Consider the following 17490-nt stretch of genomic DNA (forward strand, 5'->3'; position numbering starts at 1 on the left):
CTGTGCAACAGGGTGATAGGGGTGTGCCCAGGCACGCCTGGCACACCGTGCGTGCACGCCTATGTTTTTGCGATGAATGAAAAAAATCTGTTGTTCCTCAGCTCCTTGCCTAGGCAGCCTAGATCACATGGTCTGTGACTACCAATCATTACTGCAGGGGGTCTGTTGTTTTAAATCAGTGGGATGAAGATAAAAAGAAATCACTATTGTCCACTACTGTCCACATAAAGCAAAGTTGTATCATTTGTTTGTCTTTTTATGTTACCATACATTTCTCTGATTACAGCTTCATTTTAGAGATGGAGCTGCGGAGCTACCAGTGGGAAGTCGTTACTCCAGCTTTGGAGGGCAAGAATGTCATCATCTGGCTCCCAACAGGAGCTGGAAAAACTAGAGCAGCCGTGTACGTGGCAATGAGGCATCTGAAAATGGTACCCAATGCCAAAGTAGCCATGATTGTGAACAAGGTAACTATAATTTCACATTCTGTATTGTATGGTACACTACATACTGTATATGTCTGCACTGGGTCCAAAATGAAACCCTGGATTTTAAAGGGAATATACAGTATATTGGTTTTGTATATATTTTCTCTCTGACTTAAAGTAGTTATAAAGGCAAAAGATTATTTTTTTTTAATTTTAAGGCATTCTCTGCATTAGGGTAAAAAAAACCTTTCAAGAGTTCCCCCCCCCCCCAGCCCTCCCTTAACCACTTCAATACCGGGCACTTTTACCCCCATCCCGCCCAGGCCAATTTTGAGCATTCAGCGGCGTTGCACTTTAAATGACAATTACGCAGTCATGCAACACTGTACCCAAACTAAATGTTTGTAAATTTTTTCGCACAAATAGAGCTTTTTTTTGATGGTATTTAATCACCACTGAGTTTTTTAATTTTTGCTAAATAAACAAAAGAGACCGAAAATTCAAAAAGAAAAAAAAAATCAGCATTTTTCTTTGTGTCTGTTCTAACATTTTGTAAATAAATAACCTTTTTTCATAAATGTAGGTCAAAATGTTTTCCGCTACATTTTCTTAGTAGAAATGAAAAATCAATGTATATTATTTAGTCTGTAGGAAAGTTATAGAGTATACAAGCTATGGTATACAGTGCATTGCGAAAGTATTCGACCCCTTGAACTTTTCGACCTTTTGCCACATTTCAGGCTTCAAACATAAAGATATAAAACTGTAATTTTTTTTGAAGAATCAACAACAAGTGGGACACAATCATGAAGTAGAACAAAATTTATTGGATATTTCAAACTTAACAAATAAAAAACTGAAAAATTGGGCGTGCAAAATTATTCAGCCCCTTTACTGTCAGTGCAGCAAACTCTCTCCAGAAGTTCAGTGAGGATCTCTGAATGATCCAATGTTGACCTAAATGACTAATGATGATAAATAGAATCCACCTGTGTGTAATCAAGTCTCCGTATAAATGCACCTGCACTGTGATAGTCTCAGAGGTCCGTTTAAAGCGCAGAGAGCATCATGAAGAACAAGGAACACACCAGGCAGGTCCAAGATACTGTTGTGGAGAAGTTTAAAGCCGGATTTGGATACAAAAAGATTTCCCAAGCTTTAAACATCCCAAGGAGCACTGTGCAAGCGATAATATTGAAATGGAAGGAGGATCAGACCACTGCAAATCTACGAAGACCTGGCCGTCCCTCTAAACTTTCAGCTCATACAAGGAGAAGACTGATCAGAGATGCAGCCAAGAGGCCCATGATCACTCTGGATGAACTGCAGAGATCTACAGCTGAGGTGGGAGACTCTGTCCATAGGACAACAATCAGTCGTATACTGCACAAATCTGGCCTTTATGGAAGAGTGGCAAGAAGAAAGCCATTTCTTAAAGATATCCATAAAAAGTGTGGTTTAAAGTTTGCCAGAAGCCACCTGGGAGACACACCAAACATGTGGAAGAAGGTGCTCTGGTCAGATGAAACCAAAATCGAACTTTTTGGCAACAATGCAAAACGTTATGTTTGACGTAAAAGCAACACAGCTCATCACCCTGAACACACCATCCCCACTGTCAAACATGGTGGTGGCAGCATCATGGTTTGGCCCTGCTTTTCTTCAGCAGGGACAGGGAAGATAGTTAAAATTGATGGGAAGATGGATGGAGCCAAATACAGGACCATTCTGGAAGAAAACCTGATGGAGTCTGCAAAAAGACCTGAGACTGGGATGGAGATTTGTCTTCCAACAAGACAATGATCCAAAACATAAAGCAAAATCTACAATGGAATGGTTCACAAATAAACATATCCAGGTGTTAGTATGGCCAAATCAAAGTCCAGACCTGAATCCAATCGAGAATCTGTGGAAAGAACTGAAAACTGCTGTTCACAAACGCTCTCCATCCAACCTCACTGAGCTCGAGCTGTTTTGCAAGGAGGAATGGGCAAAAATTTCAGTCTCTCGATGTGCAAAACTGATAGAGACATACCCCAAGCGACTTACAGCTGTAATCGCAGCAAAAGGTGGCGCTACAAAGTATTAACTTAAGGGGGCTGAATAATTTTGCACGCCCAATTTTTCAGTTTTTTATTTGTTAAAAAAGTTTGAAATATCCAATAAATTTCGTTCTACTTCATGATTGTGTCCCACTTGTTGATTCTTCACAAAAAATTACAGTTTCATATATTTATGTTTGAATCCTGAAATGTGGCAAAAGGTCGAAAAGTTCAAGGGGGCCGAATACTTTCGCAATCCACTGTATATCTGAAAATTGATCAGTCCCTGATGTACTCACGGCCTATCTCATTTCTTGAAGCTGGAAAACGCCAGGCCAGCACAAATATCCCCCAAATAACCCTTTTTGGGAAGTAGACAGTCCAATGTATTATTTATTTAGTAAGAGGAATGGCAAGTTTTTTGAAATTGTACTTTTTTGTCACAATTCTTTAGAAAATTAAGTAATTGAATTTTTTTTTTATCAAAATCTGTTTTTTTTTTTTTTGTTTTTTTTTTTACATTTTGTCACCAGTGCAGTACAGCATCATACCATATAACTGGTGTGGCAGTGATCAAGGACACTGACTGGTGACAGTATGAAAAAAAATATATATATATATTCATTTTTATTTCTAGTTTATGACTTTTTTTCTTTTTTTACGATTTTTTTTTTTTTTTTTTTGTAACATACTGTGACCAAAGCAATACATTGTTACCATAGTAACACTGAGCTTCTCTGGAGAAGTGATCAGGATTTTTTTTTTCACACATTATACCAGTGAATTTTATTGGTACATTATAGGCAACCATTTTTACTGAATTAAACTGATTAATTCAGTGTCTTTTGTTGTGATTGGCTGTGATTGTCCAAAGCTAATCACATGGCACAGATGGGCTGTGATTGGCCCTGTCTGTACTGTGTGATCAATGTGACTAATCAAAGCTAGCAACACAATTGTATACAATTGATGGCATGAAAGGAAGCCATCCATTGTTTACAGTTGTCATGTGATCTGGTGTGATTGGTCTGGTGTGAGGGCTCAGATAAGCGTTTAACACCTTTCACAGCTAGCAACACAATTGTATACAATGGATGGCATGTGATCTGGTGTGATTGGTCACAGTGATCACATGATGCTGGCAGCGGACTGATATGGTGATCAGTCATCGGCTATGTTTGGTGGACGCAGCCAGTGACAGATCATGCCACTGCGCGGCCCCTTCTGAGAGGACATTATATGACATCCAGTCAGAAAGGAGGAGTAAAGTCCCGTCCAGTCTATAGCAGATTGACTCCCAGGCAGGACTTTTCTCCTCCTTCTGACTGGATGTCATATAATGTCCTCTCAGAAGGGGCCACACAGCGGCACAATCTGTCACCGGCTGCGTCCACCAGACATAGCCGATGACTGATCACTATACCAGCCCGCTGCCAGCATCATGTGATCACTGTGGCCAATCAGACCAGATCACATGCCATCAATTGTATACAATTGTGTTGCTAGCTGTGAAAGGTGTTAAACGCTTATCTGAGCCCTCTCTCGATTCAGCAATGTGCCTGTCTGCAGAAGCTCTTCTCCCTTCTCTCTCATCTCACAGGAGACTTGGCAGCAGGGAGGGTCATTGGTTTCTGCTGCTATCAGTCAAATCCTGTGAGGAGGGAGCAGGGTGCCAGGCTGCTCTGTGTGTGTCTATAGATGCACACAGCCCTGCTTGGGAACATGCCTGCATGAGTTCTCCCATAGCAGCTGTCTTGCTATGGAAGAGCAACAACAGGGGACCTCAGAAGAGGAGCAGGTAAGTATATCATAATTATTATTTTTAGGGGAAAAAAATTAAGCCTTATAACCCCTTTAAAATACATTTCCCCTTTGTCATTTAAAGTGGTATTAAACTAAAAAACAAAATAGTAAAATATTACAGCTTACAATTGTAATCACGCAATCATGTAATTTTGTTAATATGAAATGAGTATGATATCTCTGCTGCTAGATCAATATTTGTGATGAGAAGCACAAAGTGACAAAACTATATGCAAAGACAGTAAATGCTAGATATCTAAACAACAAAACTCAAAATCAGATCATTGTAACTATATGTGCCACAAAAAATGAATATACAAATATTTAAAGTGCATTAGTCCCTAAACTTCACTTAAAGGTGTCTATAAAGGTGACAGTCTATCTAAAAGTGATGCTTCATGCATCAATAAAGTGCCTCACTGTGCTCCTCTGTGATCCCAATCCTAACTCTTTCCAAGCCGGGACTCACCAGATGTTAGGATACATAGCGAAAGTAGGTCTGACAGCACTTGATTAAAAATCCAGATTCCTGTTTCCACCTCTCCCTCTTTTCATGAGTGAAAACCGGGTAGAAAACCACAAAAGACAAGATCATCGCGCAACTCCATTAATAAAACCCCATAAGCATACAGAGAGTTCTGAAACATATGCACTCACATGTTATGGTGCCTAGAACCAGCACCCAGTAGAATCCAGCAGTGTACTGCTTCAGCCAGCCGCTGATGCAGTGACTCCCCCTGGCGGAGTGTGATACCCCGACCTGAACTGACGTCACAGGAAGTGACGTTGTTGTTTACGTAAATCCGCCTCAACATGTTTCGCCATCATCAGCGTCCTCAGGAAAGAGTTAGGATTGGGATTACAGAGGAGCACAGTGAAGCACTTTATTGATGCATGGAGCGTGGAGCACGAAGCATCACTTTTATATAGGCTGTTTCACCTTAAGTGCCGGTTTACTTTATAGCTGTGCAAATCACATGCGATGTCTGTACGATGCAAATTCAGCTATACAGATTGTATGGCTGAATTTGCATCGCACTCGGACCAAACTCACACAGGACCCTTTTTTTGGTCTGCACCAGAATTGGATCGTATGGGTGTTCGCACTTGTATTGACACTCCCAGCAGTTCGAATATGGCGGTGTGAACTGCCTGCGAGTGGGGTGCGATGCAGGAACCCGCAGTGGATTTGCAGGGTTCCTGCATCGCACCAATATGAACTGGCACTTACTGGCACTTTAAAGTGAAGTTTAACCCCTTTGCGCCTAAGGGTAAAACAACTCTGAATGGCTTAGCCCAATTTTGCAACTTTGACATGTGTTAGAACTGCACGATTAATCATTAAAAAATCGCGATCTCGATTTACCCGCCCTCATGATCTTAAAACTGCATGTCCTCGATTCTTACAGAGCCGTATTCTGCTCACTCGCAGCTATCAAAAAAAAAAAAAGAGTCTCCGGCAAATGTTTATCAACATTGTTAAGGCTGCTAGATAACTATAAACACAGTGCTTTACAATGTATAATTTCGTTCTTTTAGATCAAAAGAATGAACTTCCGTCTGTAAGTGCCGGGTCACACTTGTGCGATGCGGGAAGGCTGCGAATTTTCAGCCTGTTCCTGCATCGCAAACGCACATCTGGCAGTTCACACTGCCATATGCGATACGCAGGGGGTGTCAATGAAATGTTAACGACGCCCCCAGTTTGATCGCATATCGCAGTGCGATCTGACAGTTCACACAGGATCGGATCGCACAAGTGTGAACCACTGTGCGATCCGATCCTGATGTGGCTGAAAAAATGCCTCATGTGCGTGTTTGGTGCGGGTGCAGTGGGAATTTAGCCGTACAAAGTGTATGGCTGAATTCGCACTGCACATCCGATCGCATGTAATGAAGGAGCAGTGCGCTCCGATATTACATGCGATCGCCGCACATGCGGAAGTGTGAACCGGCACTAAAGGCTCGTACACACTGAACAAAAATCGGACGAAATATCGTCCGATTTTTCTAGCTCTTGATCAGCGGTCATAACCGTTTTTATTTGACAGTACATAATGTTACACAAAATTTCTTGTCCGATCTCTTTTTTTTTCTTGGGGCGTTTGATCGTAGAGTGGGATGTAAGTACGTGTGTACGTGTGACCCCTGAGGCCACATTGGTGTATAGACTTTATATATCCCCTGTACACTGTATGTGTGGATAGACAGATAGATAGAGAGAGAGTGAGAGCTCAGTTCATATTAGTGCAACAAATATAGATACGAATTTTGTTTTTTTATTGATAAACTTCCGGGTCGTCAGCAACTTCCGATCATACGCGGTCTTTCGTATCCGATTTTTAACGGACCTATTGCATACCCACTAAACGAAATTTGGTAGTGCTGAGGACGGATGATGAACATTTTGGAGTTTGTCACTCCGTTTTTTTTCATTGAGAATGTCGGAATCGGCTGCTGAAGGTTGTGTACACACTAACCGAAAATTGTACGATCTTTCCTTGGACGAAGATTTTCGGCCGATTTTCTACTAGTGTGTACCCCACTTAAGTGAGGGCAGTTTAACCTCAAAGACTAAGCCTTTTTCTGACAATTGCTGCTTACAAGTTAAAATCAGTATTTTTTGCTAGAAAATTACTTTGAACCCCCAAACATTATATATAATTTTTAGCAGAAACCCTAGAGAATAAAATGGCGATCGTTGCAATTTTTTTATGTCACACTGTATTTGCGTCTTTCAAACACATTTTTTTGAGAAAAATACACTTTAATTAATTAAAAAAAAACTTAACAATAAAGTTAGCACATTTTTTTTTATAATGTAAAAGATGATGTTACGCCAAGAATCGTGATCTTTATTCTAAGTAAAAAAAATCGTGATTCTCATTTTTTCCAGAATCATGCAGCTCTGGTGTTAGTCAAACTGTACAAATCATCACAACTTCTTTGTGCATCCTGGTGAATTATACCTTGTTTTGTTTTTTTTGTTTTTTTCAGGACAAATTGGGCTTTCATTTGGTGGTAAATGGTAATGGAAATTTCCAGATTTTTTTTTTTCCTAAGAAAAACTGGCCCAAAATAGTAGAAAAAAAAAATGTAACTGTATATTTCTTGCTACTACCATAACCTACTACCAAAGAACAATCCAAAATAAATGCTCATGCTCCTGACGATCGTAGCAATACCACATATGTGTATGTTAGTTGTTCTTTGTACCCATAGTACAGCCTAGAAACAATAGTGCTCATTTTGCTTTTTTTTTTTTTTTTTTATCCTGGCTAAAACACACCGACACTGAGACGAATTTAGAAAAAAAAAAAAAATCTTGTCCAGAAAATACTGACCCTGGCCTTGACCCAAACACCAACTATTGTTCTAGTTTTGTTGTTTTTTTCTTTTTTCTAATTTCTAATTTATTTATTTTTTCCACACACACTTTTTTTTTTTTCATTCTCTGCAAGGACAGAGAAAGATGCAATGTTTCTGTCTCGATCATTCAGAGGGGCAGGCTTCACAGTGACTGATCACTGTGATAGCCAATCAGAGGCTATCACAGTGATCAGGTGACCTGGAATAGGACGTTCCGGATCCCGATCATTAGAATGAGACCCGGGGGGCAAATGGTGGAACCCCGGTCTCTGAGCTGGGAGCGCAACGTGCGGCGCACTCTCAGCAAAAATGGAGATACACAAATATGCAGTCCCACCGCAAAAAGCTCAGTCCGGCGAGGCCGCATATTTGCGTACGGTCAACGTGAAGGGGTTAGGACTATTGCATATTAAATATTTTTATATTCATTTTTTGTGGCACAAACAGTTAAATTGATTTGATTTTGAGTTTTGTTGTTCAGAATTCTAGCGCTTACCGTCTTTGCATATACAAAGTAATCACCAGTCAGTGGTAAATGGTTTGTCTCAAACCTCTAAATGCTACACCTTCAGGACAGCTTGTTCTGTTGACAAACAGACTTACCGGCAGGATCACCAGGTAAAAATAAAAGCAGAAAGCCTAAAAAAAGAAAACATCACATCTAACAATCGATAGGCTGCAATATAATACATGTTTGCATTTGGATTTAATACTACTTTCAGGGTGATCGGTGGACATTAGGGCTGAACGATAGTCGATGTGATATCGACTATCGTTCTGCGGGCGTGGGCGATATACATATCGCCGAAGACATGCTATTTACCATTAGGCAGAGAGGCAGGGAGAAGTCGGGTCTCGGGGGGAGGACTCGCAGTGCTGGCAGCCATCCCACACGTTCAGCGGGGAGCAGCGCGCCATGAGCAGCTGCACAGCTAACCAATCACACGTGCCTGCACACCTGATTGGTTCCCTGTGCCGCTACTCATGTGATTGGTTCGCTGTGCCGCGCTCCAGGGCGGCAGAGGGAACGTGTGGGACAGATGTCATGTCGGGCTGTGTTCTTCTACCTCCTACCACAACTGTGAGTCCCGACTCTGCCTAATCCGTCTTCTGCATTCCACCCAGAGAAATATCGCGATATATATCGTTGAAAACGAAATATCGCAATGTTCTTTTTTTCCCAATATCGTGCAGTCCTAGTGGACATGGTGTGGCTGTGGACAATTAAGTATTTACACTTTCATGACAAGCAGTACATGAGCTTTAAAAACCCTCTCTAAGCTCTGTAGCTGCATGTACTGTGAAGCAATTCATTCTCATAGTTCACAGCAGAAGCAGTGAAATGAATCAAGTATTTCTCTCAGTAACTTAGCTCCCCCTGTCCCCCCCTCCCAGAGCTCTGTCATGACATTTGCCCAGGGACAGGCAATCTTAAAGAGGTTGTACTGTTTGTACCCATAAGCAAGCCTATAACAAGTCTAGGTACCAGTGGCGGCCCATGCATTGGGGGTGCAGAGGCGCCGCCCACCCTATCCATGCGTCCGGCCCCCTAATCTACACGCAGGGTGCCGGACACATGGATTCCAATGGGTTTTTTTTTTTTTTTCAAGCATGTGATTAGAGCCAGATGCTCTAATAGGCTTCAAAAAAGGGTGGGCTCGGGGCGCAGAGCACTGCACACTGAGCCCAACCCAGTTGTGTAACAATAGCGAATTAATATTCGCTATTATCACACTGATTCTCCTCCCAGCCAGTCACCAAACACACGGGATATAGCTGCAGGTACACTGCGCTGCACCCGAGGTGTGGGTAAACTGAAGGGCATCAGTGTGAAAGCAGCCCTACTGACCTGAAGATTTCTTCTTTCCTGCTGCTGGCACCACTCTGGAGACCACTTTCCGGGATAAGATGTGGAGTGCAGTTGATATCACTCCGCATGGGACAGGAGCCAGGACTAAAGAGGATGAATTGGCTCTTGCTCCCTACTACAGTTCCAACTTTACAAGTAGTCCCTCTGCATTGCACTCTGATGCTCTAGGATGACGGGTCAGCAAGCCCAGACCACGATCTACCAGTAGATTGCGGCAAGGTGGCTGACCACGATCTACCAGTCACCTTGCCACAATCTACTGGTAGATCAGCATCTACAGGTTGCTGACTCCCATATTAGCCTGTAAATGAGAGACTGAATTCACAGATGAATATATCTTGGTGATTCTAATGGTCACTTTTCCCCTCAAATCTGCTAGGTGCATCTTGTACAACAGCATTACAGCAAGGAGTTTCAGCCGCACCTTAAGGACAAATACAAAATTGTTCCCATAAGTGGTGATACAGATGAGAAGGGCTTCTTTGCAGATTTTGTAAAAAAAAATGATATTGTCATCTGTACTGCTCAAATCCTATACAACTCTCTCCAGAGCCCAATTGAAGAAAAGCACGTGGAAATAACAGGTAAGAAGATTTTTGAAGATAAACTACAGGGCCGGTACATAATATGGCAAAACATTTATTAAAAGAAAATACATGAGCAGATCAAATACTGTATATATTTTGTAAAATGCAGTCTGTCATTACCACAGCAGTCTTTTCTTAGGGATGATCGAACGGTTCGGGTCGACCATTGGTTCAACCCAAACATTGGGTGTTTGAAATTCGGCCGAATTCCGAACTTTTTTACGGTAAAAGTTCGAAATTCGGTCACCAGAACTGCCCAAAATGCAATGGGTCAGGAAGTGGGCTTTAAAAGCCCGTGATTGGCCCAGAAACATCAGTAAAAGCCAATAAAGAGGGCAGGAGTCTGCTAGGAACATGATTGGAGTGACTACGGGGTCCAGAGGCCAGTCAGGAGTGAATAAGCCCCCCAGTATATAATATAGCCCCGCCTAACCTCTAGCACTGTAATACAGAGGCTTTTGAAGAGAGTGGAAGCATTTGTGTTTCTCCTGCTGCTTGTAAAGCTCCAGTGTCATTTTGCAATTATCTTCTGCTGTATGGAGCTGTTCTTTTAGTGTGAGGAAAGGGATATGCAGTGTAGTTAGGGTACTATATACCACTATAGTTAGATTCAATAATCTAGTTTTTGTAGGGATATTTTTAAGTGTCAGGGTGACCGGAGTTTAGGGTGATCTGACTCTGCCATGCCTGGGTGACCGAACTCTGCCATGTCAGGGTGACTGTAGTGTAGTTTAGCTGACTCTGCCATACCAGGGTGACCGAACTCTGCCATGTCAGGGTGACTGTAGTGTAGTTTAGCTGACTCTGCCATACCAGGGTGACCAAACTCTGCCATGTCAGGGTGACCGTAGTGTAGTTTAGCTGACTCTGCCTGCCATACCAGGGTGACCGAACTCTGCCATGTCAGGGTGACCGTAGTGTAGTTTAGCTGACTCTACCTGCCATACCAGGGTGACCGAACTCTGCCATGTCAGGGTGACCGTAATGTAGTTTAGCTGACTCTGCCTGCCATACCAGGGTGACCGAACTCTGCCATGTCAGGGTGACCATAGTGTAGTTTAGCTGACTCTGCCTGCCATACCAGGGTGACCGAACTCTGCCATGTCAGGGTGACCATAGTGTAGTTTAGCTGACTCTGCCATGTCAGGGTGACCCCACTCTGCCATGTCAGGGTGACCCCACTATGCAGATTTTGGGTTAGGGGTATACATATATATATATATATATATATATATATATATATATATATGTGTGTGTATATATATATATGTATATATACACACACACATATATATATATATATATATATATATATATATATATATATACACACATATATTTTTATATATATACATACATATATATATATATATATATATATATATATATATATATACATACACACACACACACATATATATATATATAAATATATATATATATATATATATATATACCCCTACTTAGAAGTTCAGATGTCATGCCTGCCTCCAAACGCCTTCATAAAACGCCTGAAAAACGCCTGAAACAAAAACGCCCAGGTGTGAAAGGAGGGTAACACCATCCCTGCGATACTGAAATTCTAAGAAAAAGAATCTGTTTTTATTTCTGGTTCTGGGCATGCTACAGAGCTGAAACTTCACAGGTACACTTTTTAGACCCCCCACACACTATATTCAAAGAAATCTCTTTTTTTTTTTCAATAATTTTTTCAATAATTGGCTCTCTATCAAAAACGACAATTTTTAAGAATTTTTTTTGCCTGATTCATAGTCCCTGGGGCATGACCCAGAACCCTAGGCACTTTTTAGGGGCATTTATTGGGTTTTAGGGCTTCAAAATGGTGTTTTTTGATTCCCGAAGTTCGGGTCCCATTGATTTCAATGGGGTTCTGGAATACGAGCCAAACTTTCGGGAAATTCGGATGTTCTGGTCGAACCCAACTTTTCAAAAGTTGGATCATCCCTAGTCCTTCTGAGTCCCATCCTCCATCTTACATAGTTACATAGTTACATAGTTGGTGAGGTTGAATAAAGACAAAAGTCCATCCAGTTCAACCTGTGTAGATGTGTGTGGCTGTAATCATCTTGCATACCCCTGAATGTTCTGATCCTTGAGATGTACGTCTAAGAGTCTTTTGAAAGCCACCATACTACCCGCAGAAACCACCTCATGTGGTAGAGAATTCCACAATCTTGTAGCCCTAACAGTAAAGAACCCCCCACGTTGCCTGAGGTTAAAACGCTTCTCCTCTAATCGCATTGTATGCCCCCGAGTTCTCATGCAATCCCTTCGACTGAACAGCTTTTTTTCTAAGCCTAGATCCCTATTTAGATATTTAAAAATTGCTATCATGTCCCCCCTCAGGCGTCTCTTCTCCAGGGAGAATAAATCAAGCGATTGCAGACGCTCCTCATAATCAAGGTCCTCCAATCCCCTAATTAGTTTAGTTGCCCTTCTCTGGACTCTCTCCAGCTCCAACACATCCCTTCTGAGGACTGGTGACCAGAACTGGACCGAATACTCCAGATGAGGTCGGACCAGAGTTTTATAAAGTGGAAGGATTATAGTTTTATCTCTGGAATACATCCCTTTCTTTATGCATGCTAATATTCTGCTAGCCTTGGCAGCTGCCGCTTGACATTGCATGCTGTTGCCTAGTCTATCATCAACCAAGACTCCCAGATCCTTCTCCATTTTTGATTCTCCCAAGGGTTCCCCTCCTAACGTGTATTGTGCTTTTATGTTTCTAGTCCCCAAGTGTAAAACCTTACATTTCTCCACGTTAAACCTCATTTGCCATGTCTTTGCCCACTCCGTTATTTTGTCCAGGTCATTCTGTAGGATATCTGCTTCATGCTGTGCTGTTATTGTCCTGCCTAATTTTGTGTCATCTGCAAAAACTGATATTGAACTACTGATCCCATCCTCAATGCTGTTTATGAATAAATTGAACAAGGTTGGTCCTAGGACTGAGCCTTGGGGACCCCGCTTACTACCTCAGACCAGTCTGAGTATGCGCTGTTTATTACCACCCTTTGGATACGCCCTTTTAGCCAGTTCCGTATCCAAGAGCAAACCCTGCTGTCGATACCTGCAGACCTTATTTTATAAATTAAGCGCTTATGGGGAACTGTATCAAACGCCTTAGCAAAATCTAGGTACACCACATCCACTGGTCTGCCCCTATCTAGCTCACAGCTCACCTTAAGGCCCGTACACACGATACGAAAATCTGAAGGGAAATTTCATCCAACGAGTGATCTGCCGATTTTCGGATTGTTAGTATGGTGCTTTCGACAGCCGATTACGAATTTTCGGATGACAAAAACTGGATGTGCAGGCTATAACATTTTTATCATACATCAACACAACGTCCGATTTTCATTCAATTAGTACAGTTTTCGTCCGAAAAAAATCGTAAGAGCAAGACTAGGCATGCTCAGAGACGAAAGAACACATACAAAACAATCCAACACATGACATCACTTCTGAAGTAGAATTCTGTCATACGGGAAATTTCGTATGAAAATAACCTCTTCACTTTCAACATGAGACTAGCATGCAACAAAAAACGGACGACAGATCGTTCAATAATCTGATCGTGTGTACGGGGCTTTAGTTTTATTACCGAATGATCCTGCCAGAAGATACATTTTTGTTCTATCTCTCTTTAGCAGAGTAGACAGCGTAGTCTTAGATAAATCTCATTTGAACTTATACATCCATCTAAAGCCTGGTACAAACTATAAGAATTTTTCCATACAACCCAGTGGCTCCGGTCGGAGCCGCTGTACTAACCATCTGACATTAGTACAGCGAACTCCCCTGCTGAGCTGTCGTGTTCTGACAAGAAACAGCCCCCCGCCACCTCAATACTTCGATCAGCGCTCTATGTCAGTTGCTGGTTTTCCATAATGCACTTCGATACAGACCGACATACACACGGGCTGAGACCTTTTGAACCGGAGTTCTATCAGAATACCGCTACCTATCAGGTTCTGCAACCGGAAGTGATGTTCGGACTAGAACAACTTACTGCTCATGCCCCAACATGGCTGCTATGTGTTCCAATATGTGTTTCCTATTTTCTTACACCTACGCAAGTCTTACATCTTACATTTATTTTACCAGTAAACTCACCTTGTATACTGAAATAGACTATTTCACCGCGACCGAGTGAAATAGTCTATTTCACTATATAATCAGTTTGTCGCTAAGCAGTGAATGGTGTACCAAGATGGCCGTCGCCACCTTCTACCTGCAGATTTCTCGCTATATTTACTACATTACAATAATAAAAGAAATGTAATACTGTTATTCAGTCTATAAGGTGAAAAATAAATGTAAAATTCAAGACTTGCGTGGGTGTAAGAAGATGTCCGCCGCTGCTTCTTGTTCTGTCCCATTAGTAAACCTATTGAAATGCATAGCAGCCATGTTGGAACGCATGACGCATGGGCAGTAAGTTGTTCTAGTCCGAGCGTCACTTCCAGTTGCCGAATCTGATAGGTAGCGGTCCCCCGACATTCAGCCTGTGTGTACATGGCTTAAGTGGCAACTTAAAGTCTAAAGAGCTGCAACCAGCAGGCATTCAGAAGGAGATACTGCTGTTTCCTAAATGCCCACTTTTTTTGTTACAGCAGAATGTAAATGCTGCAACCCCTGAACAACATGTTTGGATTGCAGTTAAATCATGGTCCAGATCCTTTGAATGAGACACATTTGGTGGTGCTGGTACTGCCCTCAGAATGCGACATGGGGTAAAGCTAAAGCAGTAGGGCCGCAATATGTGTGAGACCCCAATCAGTTGCATGTTATCTTTTAGGTAAGCAATTGTAGGGTGGTAAGCCCACAGCTCAACTGCCTTATTTTACCAACCAACCCACCAGTCACTTGCATAAACAAGGTTTAAAGAAAAAAAAAGGATCTTCCTTACGTTATGTATAGTACATGGAAAGGATTTTAACGATCATCTTTTCACTTTCTTCCCCGGTTCTGTTATATGGACAGACTATTGCACCAATTTCCTCTATTCTACTCAAACAGACTGAATGGGTGGGTGTGCCTGCTTTATTCACACACACATTTAAAGTTTTAAGCCACCCATATATGGATTGAAATTTGTTCGGTTCAGCAGGGACAGCTAAATTTCAGTCCATGTATGGACACCCTGGTTGTACAAAAGTCCATCTGTCGATCGCCTTCTGTACAACCAAACCTGAGTTATTTTCCGAACGATCAGTGCTGCCAGCTATAGCCAGCAACACCGATCATTGAATTTTCATGGTGGAAAAGGCTTCCTGTTGTCAGAATACAATAGTATTGGAACATGTGGATGGGGGAGTCTGCACTTTTTTTTCATTCAACCCACTGTCCGGACTAATGATAAACTTGGGTGTGTTGTCGGAACCCTACTTTTTCCAAACCAATAAGTTACCTGTCATTGCTGGGCCAATGAGCTGTGGGGGATTCCCTGCCTTGCAAGCAACGTACTCAAAAGGGTAGGGATGCTTGTGACACCATTGACCTAACAATGAATGTAAATACCATAAATATAACGCCCAAACATGGTAAATGTGAAAAACATATCACATGTCCATATACTGTAAATGCCATATTGCCAACAAACTGCTAGTCAGATAATAAATGTTTTCCTACATACACATTATTAGGAGATACACTATTGATATACTTTGTATTCCCATTTTAATGGGTAGCACATGATATAGTATCACTTATATAATTTGATTCTTCATAGAGAAGGGAAATTGACAACTATTACTGTTTTTTCAGCTTTCACGCTCTTAATAATAGACGAGTGCCACCACACTCACAAAGATGGCATTTATAATAAGGTGATGCAGATCTATCTTCAGAAAAAGCTGAAACATGAAAGGAATCTCCCACAAATCCTGGGACTTACTGCATCCCCTGGGACTGGTGGAGCTAGCAGCTTTGAGGATGCTGTGGATCACATTTTACAGGTGAGATACAGAAGAAAACATCAGCACACTAGCCTAGCCAGTAGTTTTATATACAAACATTTTGATTTTATTAAGTTAACCTTTACAATAACTTCTCATATTTGGTCCTTTTTTGTCTATTAAATATACAATTGAAAGTGTTTTGTTATATTTGCTTATTAAGTGCAAAAAAACCCCGCTGATCCTTCCAGAGATCTGTTCAGCTGATTACTGTCTGAACTCCCTGCCTGTGCTGCACTATAACAGTTACATTGTTCCCACTGTTCCTGAGAACTAAAGAACCCCCCTCCCCATCTGTTATAGAAAAGGGTGGAGGTTATTGTAGTCCTGTTCTAGGGCAGGGGTCGGAAACCCCCGGAAAACGTGCCAGATATGGCACACAGCCACATTTATGCTGGCACACGAGGAATGCCTGGGAAACCCACCTCCCACGCATCAGCAAAGGCGGGTGGCAGTTACAGCTGGATACACAAGAGGGAGCACGGCTGGGATCACCTCATTGGCTGTCTGTCTCCATTCCTGTCCATGTCATTTGGCTTACATAAAGCCAAAATTAAAGCAGCGGGTGGCCAGACCTAGGGGTGGTGCACCATGCCACCCCCTCTCCCCTCCCCCCCATGGATGTTGTCCCTTGGTAAGCTCTTCCTCCCATCTTTGGACTACAGTCAGCCTTGCCACAGGATGAGCAGCTGAGCGTCTCCTGTCAGCAATTACACCATCCTCTGCCTAGCTGATACCCCCCATTCTGCCCTGCTGACACCCTCCACCATGCTGACACACCCATCTTCTGCCTTGCTAACACCCATCCTCTGCCCCGCTGACACCGTCTTCTGCTCCACTGATGCCTATCCTTTGCCCTACTGACATACATCCTCTGCCCTGCTGACCCCCACCATCTGCCCTGCGGATGCTCGTCCTATGCCTTTCTGACCCCAGTACTCTGTATTCTGCCCTGCTGAGCCCTGCCCTGCTGACCCTAGTCCTCTGCCCTGCTTACTCGTGCCCTATGCCATGCAAATCTCAGTCCTCTGCCCTGTGTCGTGGAAAATAAATAGGCTTGTACTGAAAAGTACAAGTGGCCCGCTCTTTTGCATAACGATTTACCAAGCACTCGACGATAAAGAAAGGAACAAACGCGCTGGGTCATTTCGATGCCATCTGCCAGGTCTCTCTCCATTGGATATGTATGTGTGTGTATGTGTATGAGTAAGTGTTTGTGTGTGAGAGTTTATGTGTCTCTTCATGGATGAATGATGTGTTAGCTGCTGTTATGTGAGCTGTTATGTGAGCTTGTGTCTGTGTGTGGGTGTGTGGGTGTGTGGGTGTGTGGGTGTGTGTGTGAGAGTGTGAGTGTGTGTGTGTGCCTCCTTCTGAGTTCTGATGTGTTCTGTGTGAGGGCAGGGC

At 42.3% G+C, this 17490-nt stretch overlaps 1 protein-coding gene across 1 annotated transcript in view; it reads left to right on the plus strand.

Annotated features, from left to right (window-relative positions):
• The first annotated feature begins 274 nt into the window (after positions 1-274).
• The window catches only part of DHX58 (DExH-box helicase 58), a 112061-nt gene continuing 94845 nt past the window's right edge, over positions 275-17490 (plus strand). The window contains exons 1-3 of the mRNA XM_082271563.1: positions 275-467; positions 9892-10096; positions 15896-16086. Of these exons, the coding sequence (XP_082127689.1) occupies positions 300-467; positions 9892-10096; positions 15896-16086 (564 nt within the window). The 5' untranslated portion in view covers positions 275-299. The remainder of the gene's footprint in view (positions 468-9891; positions 10097-15895; positions 16087-17490) is intronic.

Source organism: Pelophylax lessonae (assembly GCF_965119305.1).
Source record: "Pelophylax lessonae genome assembly, chromosome: 11".
Classification (NCBI taxonomy): domain Eukaryota; kingdom Metazoa; phylum Chordata; class Amphibia; order Anura; family Ranidae; genus Pelophylax; species Pelophylax lessonae.